This window comes from Epinephelus moara, chromosome 15, assembly GCF_006386435.1.
Source record: "Epinephelus moara isolate mb chromosome 15, YSFRI_EMoa_1.0, whole genome shotgun sequence".
Taxonomy (NCBI): Eukaryota; Metazoa; Chordata; class Actinopteri; order Perciformes; family Serranidae; genus Epinephelus; species Epinephelus moara.
Genome location: NC_065520.1, coordinates 8,374,422 through 8,389,962, shown reverse-complemented (window position 1 = coordinate 8,389,962; position 15,541 = coordinate 8,374,422). Strand labels below are relative to the sequence as shown.

Here is a 15,541-nt window from a genome sequence, read left to right as displayed (position 1 = left end):
CTTTTTAATGCAGGAACTTTTCATTTCACTCCTTTAATTATCAATCAACAGTGCCAACTTCTGAAATGATCACACACAAAGAAATAAATGAAACAGAGTGAATGTGTGGCTTCTCTGCAATGATATGAGAATATTTATTCACACCAAACACTTGATTTATGTTGTGATGTGTTATTTTGCCCTTATGGTCAAGGACATTTTACTCCACGCACCGGTAGTTCCATCCAACAGCAAACAGCATCCTGACAGCTTCAGTACTATTTAATTACCCTTTCAACTAATAGATGAAGCTCCCCACTGCAGAGAGAGGGGACAATAATCAGCTGTCGCACATCTTAACGCACTGCTATTGTGTTCCACCTCACAGATATGTTTCCAACAACCAATTTTCGGCCTTTTCTATGATTATCACACTACAACAACTAGGCTTCTACCATGGTGGTATCTACCATAAATGCAGCAATTACATTTCATTTTAGTAGGTCACAAAGCTGTAAAACTAATTGAAGAACCCAGATGCTTCTTGTGAGTCCATATTTCCCACTTCCCCTGTGCTGTGATTGAAAGAGAAAATGTCTTCCTGACAGATGAATCATTTTAACACAGTGTGTGTGTGTGTGCATGTGTGTCTGTGTGTCTGGTGTGTACCGTACATACAAACTCAAGGCTAAGGCTCTAGGTAGCTTTATTCCTGATATTTTTCAACACAAGCATGACTATAATGGGAGGAAGGAACATTCAGGGTCTGGCATTGCTATAGCAACAATGTGTAGGGGTTTGTGGGAGGGGGTAATAGGTGGTTAATCACAGAATTATAATAGAAATGTAGTTTATATTGGATTTTACAAAGCTCTAGGGCTGGGTGATATGGGAAAAACTAAATATCATGATATTTTTGACATTAAAATCACATCTCTTTACTGTAATACAGCCTTTAAAACCAGGAAAAAGCAACACTTAAAGATATCCAAAATTTAAGACAATGTCTCTTTATGTCACACTATTAATATATATGGCCCCGATAGTGTATAACAGCGCCTGATGGCATAAGGGGGAAATGCAACCGGACAACAGTGGAAGCTAAGGGGGCGAAAAGTCCAAATAGGGCAGGCAGTAGTGGTGGTGGATGGATCCAACAATCACCGACTTCCACCAGGGACACTGGTCTTGATTTCCCGTATGAATGTAAAGCAAAATCCTGTTATTTTTCTAATCTAACCATGTGCTTGTTGGCTAAAAGTAACCACATGCGTTTGTTGAAGGAAAAAAATGTCAGCTCACAGTGTTTTACTGACAAAGAGTGTTTATTTTGAAAGAGACTGTACATTTCCTGTGAAAGCACAAGATTATTTTGAAAAGACACAATGCATGTAACAGGCTGAGGTTGACATGGTGTCCTAGAACGTCAACAACAGACGCACCCAGGCCACCTTGCACATCATATGCAGAAAGAAAGTCCACGACCAAGCAGCAATATGTGTTGAGGTCGGAGTGAGAATGTGTTGGATACTGACGCATAAGGCACCCTTCAGTGTCTGTATGTAAGGCAGGGTGGTCTCCTAGATGAAGCACGTTGAAACACAACAGAAGTACTTGGTTTGCATTACAATTAGGATGTTTGTTATTGGGTAATGGTCGTTTTAATTCCCAGTGACGTAACTACATGATGCCTGTATGTAGGTTACTTAACATTATGTTAAAACAAGCCTTTCTTGTCTCACAAAGACACTTACGCCTTGGGCGTTGGTATCACATGCCAAGGAGCGTGACAAAGCGTTGGTATGCGACAACTGGAGAATGAGAACAAGCTTATATTTGTCTAACAAGACGAAGGACGCATTCACACTGGCGCTATTTGGTCCGCTTTAAACTAACCCTGGTCCGCTTCCACGGATAGTTTGGTTCGTTTGGAGTGGTGTTAACGCTCATTTGAACCCTGGTCGCTTGTTAACTGACGGTATCGGTTCACTTGGAAGTGAGCCCTGGTGTGGTTCGCTTACAGTGGGAAATGCAAACGCACTATCCAGTGAACCAAAGAGAGGAGGTGACGTAAAGCGCAGTGCATTTTGGTGTTTGGTTTTTTTGTGGTGACCAAGCCAGCTGAAGGGGATGGATTTCCATTTTTGGCCCTGGCCAATCGATGAACCGGGTTTTCTTCTTCCTCATGCTTTTTTTTATTCCTGGACAGTGGTCGTTTCGGGCCATAACACCCCCAAATGAGCAGCTGTTGTAACTGTGTGACGCTGTACAGGCGATTTGGTCCGCTTTAAAAAGTGCCGTGTGAAAGTGAACCGAACCAAATCAGCTTTGTGCTAAATGCTAACACCCGCATGCTAACCTGTTAATAATGATAATGCTAAAATGCTGACGGTGTAGCAGGTTCAATGTTAACCATGTTCACCATCTTGATTTAAGGTGTCACTTGCAAATATTTAGCACTTAACACAAAGTACAGCTGAGGCTGATTGTCATCAGTTTGTGTAAGTATTGGACACATTTAGTCAGTGATTGATTCATCAGTTAATGACTTTTAGTTCATTCTGCAAGTGCTACTGTTAACGACACTTGTGTTAATTAAATCTCTGTTGAACACAGAGCGTACACAGATAAACACCTGGAAATGACATGTATCTGCACACATGAACAGAGGCAGTGAGTCATCATCCATGAGCAACAAAGAAAGCTGTTCTTATGATGTATGTTTCATGCTGCCTCCAAATTATTGACTGTGAGATCTAAGCCAAAAAGTGAAACAGCACTTGGGTGGTATATTTCATCACCCACTGTGGCACGTGATGGGATGGCTGGTAACTGTGTGTTGTGTTGATTATGACAGTTTGGAACATGATGTGACTCCGACGCCTGAACAGCTGGTCCACTCCTGTTGTGCATGTTGTGTTTCCTACTGTGTTTTTAATTGACATCTGTCTGCAGGCATGTCTGACTGGTTTGATCCCTCCATGTGTTCTGTATATGATCAGAACATGACGCTTAAACACACACACCCCACCAGCCTCAACTTCTGTTTAAAATCGTATAAATATCCATTTTGATGAACTGACATATGGGTAGCTCAGGTAGTTAGGCTACTCCACATAACTATATGTGGTAATAGCTTAATCCAGTCCAGACAGAGAATAAAAAGTGTTAGCTTCACAATGTAGTTCGTGCCATCTCATTCTCTGACTCTTGTAGAATTTATGGGATTTGGTTAATTTAATTAATGAGTCATAAACTGTAAATCCACTCAATAATTTACTATAAACTGTATATACTTAGAACGTAACGCTCATCGACTGGTTCAACAGCCAATCAGCTTGAAGTGAAGTCCGCTGGTCAAGTCAAAATGACCACAGACGGTGTGTTCGCTTGCTGCGGCAGGTGCTCCATCCCCGCCAAGACCTTCCCTTATCTTCCATCACTATCCTCACTCGTATTTCAAGAAACTACAAATTACATTCAGCCACAAAATAAGCCTAAAAAGATGGAAATAGAAAGCACAACTCAAAGCTGGAAACAGAAGTACAGAGAGTTGTTGCAGAATGGCACATCACAAGTAGCTGTATATTTCAACTCATCTCATTGCCAATCTTTGGTCTGAGCTGGGCTTTAGGATAATTTTGTCAGTTAAAATAAGCTTGGGGTTGGCTGACTAACGTTTTGGCCTGGTTTGTCATGGTGTGGGCATTTTCCTCAGTATTCATTTATTCGTTTCTGGCAAATAATGACATCTCATAATGACATCTATGGTTTGAACCAACCTGGCAACATTACAGTAGTTAGACGGCTACTTCACCAGAGTGGTCAACCACCAAAGGCACGCCCAGAGGCTTCCAGCTGCTCAGACCAGCTCGTAGCAATAATGGCTAACATGTCAGTAAAATCCTACACATTAGTGAATTAAGGTGCAATTTATGAAGCTAAGAATATAAGGTTATTGTCTACCAGATTTTCCTGGGGACCTCCGTGCTAGCATTTGGCTATGGATGGTTCACAGACTCCTCGGCTCTGATTGGTTGTTACTGTTCAGACCTGGTGGATTCTTGCAAACGCCATTAGGAGCACTATAGGGGGAGCCAGAGAAATATGATTTTTCACATCATCTGTCTCATGTACTATTGTAAGGATATAGTGTAGCAAATATAACTATACTATTCTATATATATAGCAAATATGACAAAAGGTTATTTTAATTGAAATTACCTACTGCTGCTTTAATTCCTGTGAACTTAGCTGTGAATGATCAACATAACATTTTTGCACAAACTGGATTGAATGGTTACTGGTTCTGTGGCCACAGATGTGCGTTTTCTGGTCATAGACACACTTTTCTTCCCTCAGATGAATGTCAGTGACCCTTACAATCAGAATATGTTTTTTTCTTTTCCCAGCCATTGTCCCCATTTCCTCTTGTCTCCTCTGATCTATTTGTCTCTGCTATCAATTTAAATTTCAAATTAGCTTAATGGAAACTAGAAGAAGGAGCATAACAAAGCAAAAAGCATTACATTTGCATTACAAACACCCTGCAAAGTAGTAAATGTGAGAAATAATATATTATAGTGAGCGGGGAAAAAGGATATCCGCTGTGACACCAGGTGGAGAAACTCATTTTCCACTTGTTTGTCTTTGTTGTAATTGTAGGAAGTATTGGTTATATATTTGTGTCACTAATTCTCCTGAAGACTGTGGAAAAGAGGTGGTTCATACACAGAATCTACACTTTCCACCCCCACCCCATCACATCCACCACCACTACCACCACTACCCCCCCTTCTCTCTGTGATCTCAAAGGGCTTGCTTCACCTCAGTCAAGCTCCAGCGCTCCAGCCGGCAGCAGCATCGAGCTAACAAGTCTTTGTGAGGAGAGAGAGAGAGAGAGAGAGAGAGAGAGAGAGAGAGAGAGAGAGAGAGAGAGAGAGAGAGAGAGAGAGAGAGGGGGAGGGAGAAAAGAGTACAGAGCAGGAGAGAATCAGACAGTGAGAGACTTGACAGTATGAGCATAGGATGAGGGTGCAGAGGGGGAACGTATAAGATAGTGACAGAGGCAGAGGTGTTCAGTGTTGCACAATAGTGCCAGAGGCTGCTGGAAACACAGAGAGAGAGAGAGAGAGAGAGAGAGAAAGCAGGCATCATGGCAGCGCTCACTGCATCATCACGACACATGGGGATGTTTGGCTGCTGCTGGTGAACACTGTGTGATGCAGAGGAGAGAGTCGAGGACTTCCTGGAAACCAAAGGCAAGCCAAGGAAACAGGTCAGTGGCGGTCAAACAGACTCACAGAGAGCCTCCCCGCACGCAGCAGCACAGGTGCTGAGGGATTTAAACACGTCACAGGGTGATGCTGATTTACATTTGTCAATAAGAATTCCCCTGTTAGTGTTTGGGATGGGGACATGCATGGGGAGTGGGAGGTTGCGCATGCATGCAGACACGTGAGCAGGGTTGTGTGTGTGTGTGTGTGTGCGCAGGTTTGGCACCGGTTAAGAGAGCTCGACCAGGGACGTTTAGGTTAAAGAGACACAGTACAGGAAACCCTTCTGGGTCCAGGAAAAACTGCAACACCCTCTGTCACATCAAAAACATAGAGAGATGTTATGATGCATTCAGGGTCTCTTCTACTACAGATCTCTCTGGTTTTACAGTTTTTCCTAAAAAGCAGTGAGCTGGAGTAAAGGACTGAACCCCAGGGAGGCTGGACACAGGGAGGATAGAGAAAGGGAACTAGTAATAATATTAAATTATACAAAAGAAGGTAAGGATTTAAAAAATGAGGACTAGAAATGATGATAAGGCAGTAAAGGACATGGCAGAGAGGAATAATTATATTGCAGTAGGTAGTAAGAGAAAGGAGACAAAGCCGGAGGAAAAGCTTGGCCCAGCATCCAGCTCTGCTGCATATGATGTAATCCTCCACCAGTCCAAGCAGTCAGCTCAACAGTTTTTACCAATTTGAAATTTAAGTATCAACAAAGTGCAGAGGGCTAAAGACACACTCCCCATTATCAGCAGTGCTTTTGGAGCGTGGGAGAGAACTTACCATGTGTGCAAATCATCTCTTATCACAAGTGTTGGCGTGCTTTTAATTTTCCACAAAGGCAACCAATACAAAATATCAGTTAATCAAAATCTTAATGAGTGCGACACTTCATTTGACACGAGTCATTCTCTGGGTTTATAGCATCACAAAGTTTGGCAAGGTCACCTAACAACACATGACAGTGTGGTGCCAAGTTTTGCATAAAGCATCTTTAATTAACCCAGATTTCCTTCAACACAGGGCCAAAATCATGTATTTAACATTGTAGGCAGGGGACCAAACTACACCTTCTGCAAACCAACCCTCCAGGGGGGTCTGGGGGAATTTCCAAGAATATTTTTTACAAATTCAACGACTAAACTGACCATTTTAGGGTCTCAAAGTTTTAGGGAGCCAGCATATGACTGAGGGTCGCACACACATTTTTATAATTTCTTTATGATATGCTATGAAAACTAGGGGTCGCCAAATCCTCATAGGGAGTTACAAGGCTTTATTCACCACAAGTGATAAAAATAAAAATAAAAAAAATAAATTAATAATAATAATAATAATAATACAACCAGCCTTTATCTTATTTCCTTTATTTTGTGATGAAAAGTAAATGAAAGTTTCCATCATTTTTCAAGATACAGTATACACTTAAAAAAATCTCACAGGATAGGGGCACAGTGAAGACCGGGGCTCTTATTTAGAAACATCACGTACACACAAAATGAGGCCTGAAAGAGGAGCACGCCATTTCCCACGCAAAAGTTGCTATATCTGAAAATAGACTTGATGGGAGAAACTTTAACCCACGCTTACAAACATTAAGGAGATGGAGAATTGGCAATGCAGATGGTGAGATCGAAGCCTGATTGTCGAAATTGTCAAATATTTTTGACGTAAACCATTTTTGGCTTTTGTCCATTCATACATTTTTAGTATGGATCTGGACACAAGGTATATTCACAGAGAGAGTCATATAAAAAGTTTCTAAAAATATCAGAAATGCAAATCTCTGATGCAATATTAACAGGAAATGATCTGCACAAAATGTATTCAGATCTCTTGTCTTACCCCTCCTGAAGTTAACCCAGCCTTTTTTTTAATATTTGAAAATAAAGACATAGAGATACAGTGATGGTACCTACCCACAGCAGTTAAGCAACAGCTACTGCTGGAGTACGGCAATACCACTTGGACAAACCACACACAAAGAACTGCAGTACACTGTAATACTAGATGATAATGATTAGCCTGCGATTTTTTATGTACATTTTTTAATTACATATCTTTTTGAACTATTGACTGACCTCATTTGAGTAGTACTTTTATTTTAATGGGTGACATTCTATACCAGCATCAGTGCAGATAGTTTCCCACTAATATAAAATCAAACACCTCCTTTCTGCTGCCTGCTTTGTGATAATGCCTTGCTAGTTCAACATAAAGTTTTGGATTAAAGTCGGCATAATTGAGTTGTAGTTCAGTGCATGCAGCTGATCAGCAGGTGTAATTAAAAAAATGGGATTTAGATCAATAAATGGGTAAAATGGGTAATCCAGTCTCAGGATGGTCTGTTTCATTTCCAACATTTTAAGAGTCCATTAGAAACAGAGTAAATCATTATTCCTGAGCTCCTGAGGAGGACACTGGAACAATATAAAAACACTTGTAATAACCACAATGCAACCTGAATGCGCTGAGTGATTTCTAAATAATTACTTTTTGGAAACCCTTTGTGTCACCACCCACGAGTTTTTTTCTTTGTAAATAAGTCAGATTAAGTTAGTGGCTCTTCAAAATTCTTCTTCTGGTGATTCAGGAGGCTAATTAAAATGCCTAATCTTAATTGGTGTCAACAATCCACCTGATGTTATTTAATATAATATTATTATTGCCTGTTAACTAAGTTTTTCATTTATGTTATTTCTCATTAGCTTCTGATCTTTTTGGGATAAAATACAATAAATACAGAAGAAATTTTTTTTGTATTTGTTTTCTGCGTGTGTGTGGAGGTGGGGGATGCGGGGCAGAGTAAGCTTGCCTACGGCATCGAATGTGCTATAATCCTACTGTTATTATTATCATTATTATTATGGCCTATATATTTTTGTGGTCACCCATGAAACTTTCCCCTCGTCTTTTGTGCAGGTGCGACCAGCGGGAGGAGCCACATGATGAGTGGGATCTTGAAGAGGAAGCTTGAGGAGGGCCCGTCCCCTTACCTGTCCCTACAGGGCTCTGATGATGAGGTTTCCTGCAGCGACAGTGGCAACAGCAGTGATAGTCTCAACCATCCTGTTCCCTCTGGGCTGCTGGACTGTAAGATCACCTTACCACACTGCTCCTGTCAGCACCTAGTGTGTTTTGGTACAATTAGAGGCACTACCATCACTTGAAGTCTCACGTGAAGAGTATTTCTAAAGTGTCATTTTGACAAGAACATTGAGAAGAAGAAACTATTTAAAATGAGGTGGAATCAAAGGTGCAACCACTGTGTCTCAAAAAAGGAAGAAAGAAAGAAAGCATGGTTACTGTAGGGATCATTTGGAGATTTTATGTATACCTATTGGCACTTGACACTTTGACAACATACACCAGCAATGTGCTGTTTGCATCTAATAAATAAAAAATCAATAAGTCAAAAATCTTTCCACCTACAGTATAAGTGGCCCTGGAGCAAATGTTCCAACAGGGCTGGACATAAACACTTGCCAAGATGTGATCACCCTAATTCAACAGCAACAGGGATATCAATAAGAATCATGTTTGATCTATTATATTATACAATTTCAATCTGGCTTTAGCCTGTTTTATGGTACTGAAACTGCTGCCATTATGGTCACCAGTGATTTACACCTCACATCTGACTCTGGTTGCTGCTAAATTTTAATATTAACTTCACTCGAAAAAGTTTTATTAGATGCAATAATATAAGAATGAAAGGAAAACTGGGTTGGTACTAAGGACATGGCTCTCAACTTGTTAAATTCCTGCCTCACCACCAGTAGTTTCTCAGTTTTTGTGGGATGACGTCCTTCACATGTGCCCCACCTCACTGGTGATGCACCCCAGGGATTTATTCTAGGACCACTTTTGTTGTCTATATGCGACAAGTTGAATCATTACAAAATTACCTCAACTTGTCTTCTCAAATTCAGTTCACTTTAAATTTTACAAGAGCCTGCACACTAACTTTTGGAACACTAAATTTTAGAGTTAAAACAAATAGCTTCTTTTTACAGTTTAAATTATGGAGATTTCTAGATACCTTCGGAAATAACATTCTTCTTACAAATGAAAAGTCGAAGTAATAAGAAATAAAACACACCCTGGCTCAGTCCAATTCACTCAAGGGTTTTGCTTCCACCGCCTTATTTGTTCTGGTATGACCATTAGCTTATGGTGGCTAATGTAAGCTAACATAAGCAAACTTTAGATTTTATATTGCTTTGTCAGTTTGTTATGACTCATCTTTATTTGTGCTACTGTTACATGACGTCTTAACATTTACCATTATCCTGTAATTTTGCTTAAGACTGAACAGAAGTCAGTGGTGTAGTGGTAGTTGATGAGGTGGGTGTACTACGAGGTAGATGGGTAGGTCACCAAGGAGGAAATGGGGTTCCTGTATATTCCAATGGACTTTTGACTGATAGATGGGTATACTGGAAACCTGTAAACCATATACCTGCGTATACCCTCCACTTCATCACTGACAGAAGTTATAGTCTCTCTTTAGCTAGCATTTCATAGTATTTCAAAGCACTTAAGTACAGACTTGGTTCTTTTTTTTACTCAGTATGTTCCCACCTCTCTGTTTTAATCCCAGCCACTCTCCAGCAGAAGTCTAAGCGACTGCGAGGCCGCAACGTGCACTTTGAAAGCGTGACAGTCTACTACTTCAACCGTAGACAGGGCTTCACCAGCGTGCCCACACAGGGTGGCAGCACCTTGGGGATGTCACCACGTCACAGCGGGGTGAAGCGTTTCACCCTCAGGGAGTTTGCCCTGGAGCAGAAACGGAGCCACCGGAACATGCTGAGGGAACACCTCAAAGAGGAGAAGCTCAATGCAGTCAAACTCAAAGTCAGTGGGACAACTCAATATACTGAGCTTCAACATGTTTTTGTATCTGTTTGTTAATTTTCCTCCTTAAAGTAAGGGCATTCATAATATACATTCTGCATGTCCTGTATCCAGTCTTAGTTAAAAGGGTTTGTCACATGTAATTATCCTGAGGGTCTAAATGGATGTGTAGGCCTGCATTTCCGGTCCAGTCTTAATTTACCTTACCTTTCCTGTGCTCCAGCTGACTAAGAATGGCACTGTGTCATCCGTGGAGGCGGACAACCTGACGCTGGATGACATCTCCGAAGATGACCTGGATGTGGACAACACGGAGGTGGATGATTACTTCTTCCTCCAGCCACTGACTACCAGGAGACGCCGTGTCCTTCTCCGTGCCTCAGGGGTCCGACGCATTGAAGTGGAGGAGAAGCACGAGCTGCGTGCCCTCCGCATGTCCCGGGAGGAATGTGGGTGCCGCTGCCGGGGAATATGCGACCCTGAGACCTGTGCTTGCAGCCTGGCCGGCATTAAGTGCCAGGTAAATGGAACTGTGGTGAGGCCCATCTATAATACTAAAGTGTTTTCATGTCTGTCTGTGCAGTAGAACTTCTTCAACGTCAAACACACAGGCAGTTTACCAGGAGGGGGGTTGTTATTCGCTATAGCGTAGGCACATTTGTAATTTTAGCACTTCATTTATCTCGAGTACACCATAGGTATTGAAATAGCATACGACGAAAAGTAGCATCTAACGTTAGCTTACTAGGTTAACTAGCGTTTTCTTTCTGAGCAGAAGCTTGTTAGCATAGCTTGCTAGCCTCCATTTTTCGAGTACAAACTTGGCAGCACAACAGTATGGAGGCCCATGAGGGACTTTATTAAATTATGTTGTGACTTAAATAATGTTTGCACAATAGGAAAATTTGGCTCCAGTATTTAAATTGAATTGTAATTTTCAAATTTGACTTAAAATTGAAATAATTTTCACAGTAGAGCTGGTTAAGTCTGTGGGGGAAAAAAAAGTCAGGTCATGACGTTTTAATTTTCACTTTTTTAATTTAATTTAAATTTTAAATTTCAATCAGTATTTGAATATTGCCCTCTGAAAAGCAGGGTACAAATTTAAAAATTAAATGTCAAACAGCTTTTCCGTTTTCATTTTAATATGGTCATAGAACACCCATATGAGTATGTGAAAATTTAAATATAAATTGAGTTATTGCATTTTAATTCTTACTCAAATAACACCTAAATATGTGGAAAATTATAATTCTATTCTGGAATTACATTTTCATTTCAAGTTTACATTAACATTTTTAATAAAGTCCCCCATGGGCTTCTATACACAGTTTCATTATAGTGAATATTTCCTTACATAAAAATTCGGGTCTATTCAAAATTTGATTGTACTTAAAAGATGTTAAGAATACAGTGAGTAGTGCCGTCTACCATTTGACAAAGGGCCTGGTACCTGTAGTGCCAACCCTCTGAGACAGCCTCAGTGCACTCTACCTCTCATCTGACATTTGTCTGGTGAAACCTGGTATTTCAAAAATGTTTAAAAATATAAAAATGTTCAGAGCCTTGGAAAAGCAGCCTTGTTTTGGGGCTTATGCATTAAGAATTTATCTTCAAGGTTTGGGAGGATTTTTGAATACAAAAGATGATTAAGTGCAACCCTTTAATGACACTTAAACCATAGAAATCACGGATAGTTAAGTTAAGATTTTCAGGGTATTTAGTACATGAAGTTCTACTTCATTAAGGTGGATTTTGCAGTTTCTTCTCAAGCATGATCAGCTATGATTGGCAGCTGAATTCACCATTTCTGTCGCCACTGTTTGACACTGGTGGAATAAATTTGTCTTTGTCCTCAGGTGGACCGCATGTCCTTCCCCTGTGGCTGCACCAAAGAAGGCTGCAGCAACAACACGGGACGCCTGGAGTTCAACCCGGTCCGGGTGCGCACCCACTTCCTGCACACCATCATGAAGCTGGAACTGGAGAAGAGCCGCGAGGAGCAGCAGCAGCAGCAGCAGCATCAGCAGCAGCAACCGGAGCAGCAGCTTGTAACCAATGGCAACGGTTACCATGGTGACTCCTCCTTGGTCCAGCAGCAGCAGCAGCAGCCGCCGCCGAACCTGCAGTTCCCATTGATGAGTGGCACGCCGCACATTCCCATCATGCACCTCCAGAACACAGGCGACACGGATTCACATCTAGATGAGGAGGAGGAAGAGGAAGAGGAGGAGGAAGATGAAGAGGATGAGGATGATGAAGCGTATGAGGAAGACGAGGATGGCAGCAGTGTTTGCAGCGGGCTGTCGGACTGCAGCACACACAGCTTAGAAACAATCGACCCCGAGGAAGAAGAAGAGGACGAGGAGGATGAGGAAGAAGATGATGACGATGAGGAGGAAGATGATGAGGAAGAGGAGGAAGATTGGGATTGCTCATTGCACGGAACGAGTCCTCCACCCTACTCAGTCCCACTTCCCTCTGTGCTGAGTTACACTAACAACACACTCATGAGCCTCAGTAACCCCTTCCACAGCACTCCCTCCATGCAGCATTATCAAATGGACAGCTCTGTAAATGACAGTCCTGCTTTCCTCAGTGAAAATGTCACCGTCACCCCCACACTCCCCACAGTAGAGACCGCATTAGAGTCTGAAATAAACCCAGAACTCCGCCGCCAAACAGAGCAGCAGAGCATTCCCTGCCATTTCCCCGACCCCACAGAGTCCCTGACACTCCAAACTTGCTCACATGTAGACACCCGTGAGAGTAACACTGCCCCTGCTGGTGCAGCCGACGAACAGCCGCTCTCAACAGACCTCCAGAACAATCCAGACCACCATGACTCACAGACTGAGGCTGGGTCTGTGGAGCAGACGGAGGAGGAAATAAGGCAGCCGATAAAGGAGCAACTGGGACTGCAAACGCAGGGAGACGCTGATCAAATCACAGACACGTCATGCTCAGAGAGCACCTGATGATTCAAATGCTTCAGAGAGGGATCAGTTAATATTTGGAAATCTTTAGTCAAGAATTGTGACCTACAACCATCCGTTTGATTTATTCTTGATAAGTGCACTTCCAAAGACAGAATGAGTCACACAGATTTTGACACAGAAGGCTCAGAGGTGATCTAATTTTAAATCACGTTGTCTCTAAACCTTTCTAAGACTGTTGGTTTAGACGATTAACTAAAACATGCTCACTGACAAAGCTCTATGAAACAGTATTTCTGTATGTGACTGTAACTATATGGAGTATAATTTATGCCCTCTTACAAAGTATTTGATCATGACAGCATGTTTCCTGGTTGTGACTGGCATCTATGACAAATCCAGATTTGGAGGTGCTTGTATTGTTTCACTATTTTCCACTGTGCTGGTGTCTCATCGTTGCTGCTAATCGTTCTTAAATGCCTGTCTGTATAGCATGTGTTCAGTTTACTTAAGATGTTTCAAGACTAAAAATGATGTCACTGGCGAAACAGACATGGTGGATTTTTGAAATTTTTACAGATTATCCATCTCATGTACTACTGTCAGGAGATAATGACATTTTTTCAATGTGATTTTATCCCAACCCATCAAATATTACCGCTTTGTCTGTGGACTTCCACATACACATACAGTGCGATGCGCTAGGTAACCTCCTGCGTCTATGGTTGACATTCCGGGACTCTGTGGCAATTTACGCTTGTTTCATGCGTTTTGTCTTTTCAAAATACGCTTCAGTTTTCACAGGACATGTATAGTTTCTGCTCGTTAGATGCGATCTGTACAACGTCAGTAAAAGGTTGAGAAAAAAAACGGTCATGGTTTGGCTTAAAATTCACATAGGAAACGAACAACGGACTCCTGGGTGAAAGTCCAGGTTTGTTTGACCCATCTTTCTCCCCTCCTGCCAGTCCCATAGAGACTTTTCATCTCTGTATATCACATTGTTACTGGCAGTGTTTCCAACTGACGGCATCCAGCAATGTTATAAACTGATGCTGACTGGCAGCGTATCATACCTCCCTTTTTGAGTTGGTGTCTGACACCGAAATCACTGACATTTGACCCACTGTACACCACCTGTCCTTCAAACAGCAATGAGCAAGCAAACATAGTGTATCATTTATAGCAGCTGAATAGACAGATATTTATTTCTCAGGAGTGGCATGAGAGCAAAAGAAGAGTGAACATTGAACTTTCATTCATCAGGTGGACACAGACATGATGACAGATGATTCTAACATGATTCTTATGTGTCAAATCACACCTGTTTGCTGCCGTGTTAGCTGTATCAACTTAAACTGTGATGCTGTGTCAGTAGTGTGTTTACAGCTGCTTTCAGTCTCTTCAATCTTACAGAAGATAAAACAATCTCAAGCCCATGTTTCAACCTTCTCATAGTCAAAATGTAAATTATACTGTAATGTGAACATATCAAAATGTCGCCAACGACTTAGGCTAGGCTATAGATTTAACAAACATAATGCCAAATCATGACCTTCGAGATAACGAAATTCTGTTTAATTTTATCTGCTGAAAAACACTTTTATGCATTTTTATTTTATTATTTACAGTCATGTCAATGATGTAATAAAGCTGCTCTGTTTCCAGTTTTCAGATGAGTAAAGGCTTGTGTCAGAGCAATTAACTTTGTCTCTCAATACTGCCAACCCCGGGGGCCAAATGTGTTTCATGTTCTTTTTAAAGCAACTGTATGTTTCCATGAGTGTGAATAAAACACTTTTTAACATCCATCTAAGACTGAAGGTGTTTAATTCATTGTGTTAGTGGTGGAATTTACAATATGTTAATAAATAAAACAATCATTTCTACATCAGGACAAACAAAATGCATTTGATTTTCTCAGTGTATTCTATTTTTCTACCAGCAGATGGCGTCTGTTACCTAACAACTGACTTCCTCTTGCTTGCCACTGACGTCCTCAGACATGAGGAGGTTAAACCTGTCTTTTCTGACGTCAGTAAATGTGTTGATCATGTTTTCTGCGTCCGGAACAGTCTATGATCAGTTTTGCTCGGAACATCTGTCCTCTGTCAGCAACAAGAAGTATTTTAATCATCTATTTCTCACTGAAAACTGCAAAAAAAAATGTAAAGCCATGCTTTGGGGACACTGTGACGTCACACCTGTGGCTTTCCTGTCTAAGTGCTGTGTCACCCTGCTGTCACATTCTCATCTATACACCCCACCAGTGCTTCCAGTTTGTGTTGCACCGTGCTGCCTCTAGAGAGCACTGCTGAATTAACAAGACTGTGTTTGGGTGAGGCGGAGATCAGACAGGAGCAGGAGGGAGCCCTGTGTTCTCACCTCAATGGCTGGCCTATTCATGTATAGAAATATGTTCAGGCTCATTGCATAACCACACAGCTGCAGCAGGTGCTGGGCACACCAGAGACTAATGCATTCAGT

At 41.5% G+C, this 15,541-nt stretch overlaps 1 protein-coding gene across 3 annotated transcripts; it reads left to right on the top strand.

Moving 5' to 3' along the window:
• Positions 1-4,955: 4,955 nt before the first annotated feature.
• On the top strand, positions 4,956-14,854 carry LOC126402037 (cysteine/serine-rich nuclear protein 3-like). Of its 3 annotated transcripts, none has more exons than XM_050063687.1 (5): positions 4,956-5,257; positions 8,181-8,351; positions 9,862-10,118; positions 10,342-10,638; positions 11,978-14,854. In XM_050063687.1, the coding sequence occupies exons 2-5, from the start codon at positions 8,204-8,206 to the stop codon at positions 13,094-13,096; spliced, it is 1,821 nt and encodes a 606-aa protein (XP_049919644.1). In that variant the 5' UTR covers positions 4,956-5,257; positions 8,181-8,203; the 3' UTR covers positions 13,097-14,854. The 3 variants fall into 3 exon arrangements, with proteins under 3 accessions (XP_049919644.1, XP_049919643.1, XP_049919642.1); XM_050063686.1 differs by having other exon boundaries at positions 10,342-10,650; XM_050063685.1 differs by having other exon boundaries at positions 10,342-10,653.
• Positions 14,855-15,541: the final 687 nt, after the last annotated feature.

Coding starts and splice junctions, on each gene's coding strand:
- LOC126402037 (XM_050063685.1), top strand. CDS start 8,204: ATGATGAGTGGGATCTTGAAGAGGAAGCTTGAGGAGGGCCCGTCCCCT. Junction 10,119..10,341: donor TCAATGCAGTCAAACTCAAA/GTCAGTGGGACA, acceptor CCTGTGCTCCAG/CTGACTAAGAATGGCACTGT. Junction 10,654..11,977: donor GCCAGGTAAATGGAACTGTG/GTGAGGCCCATC, acceptor CTTTGTCCTCAG/GTGGACCGCATGTCCTTCCC.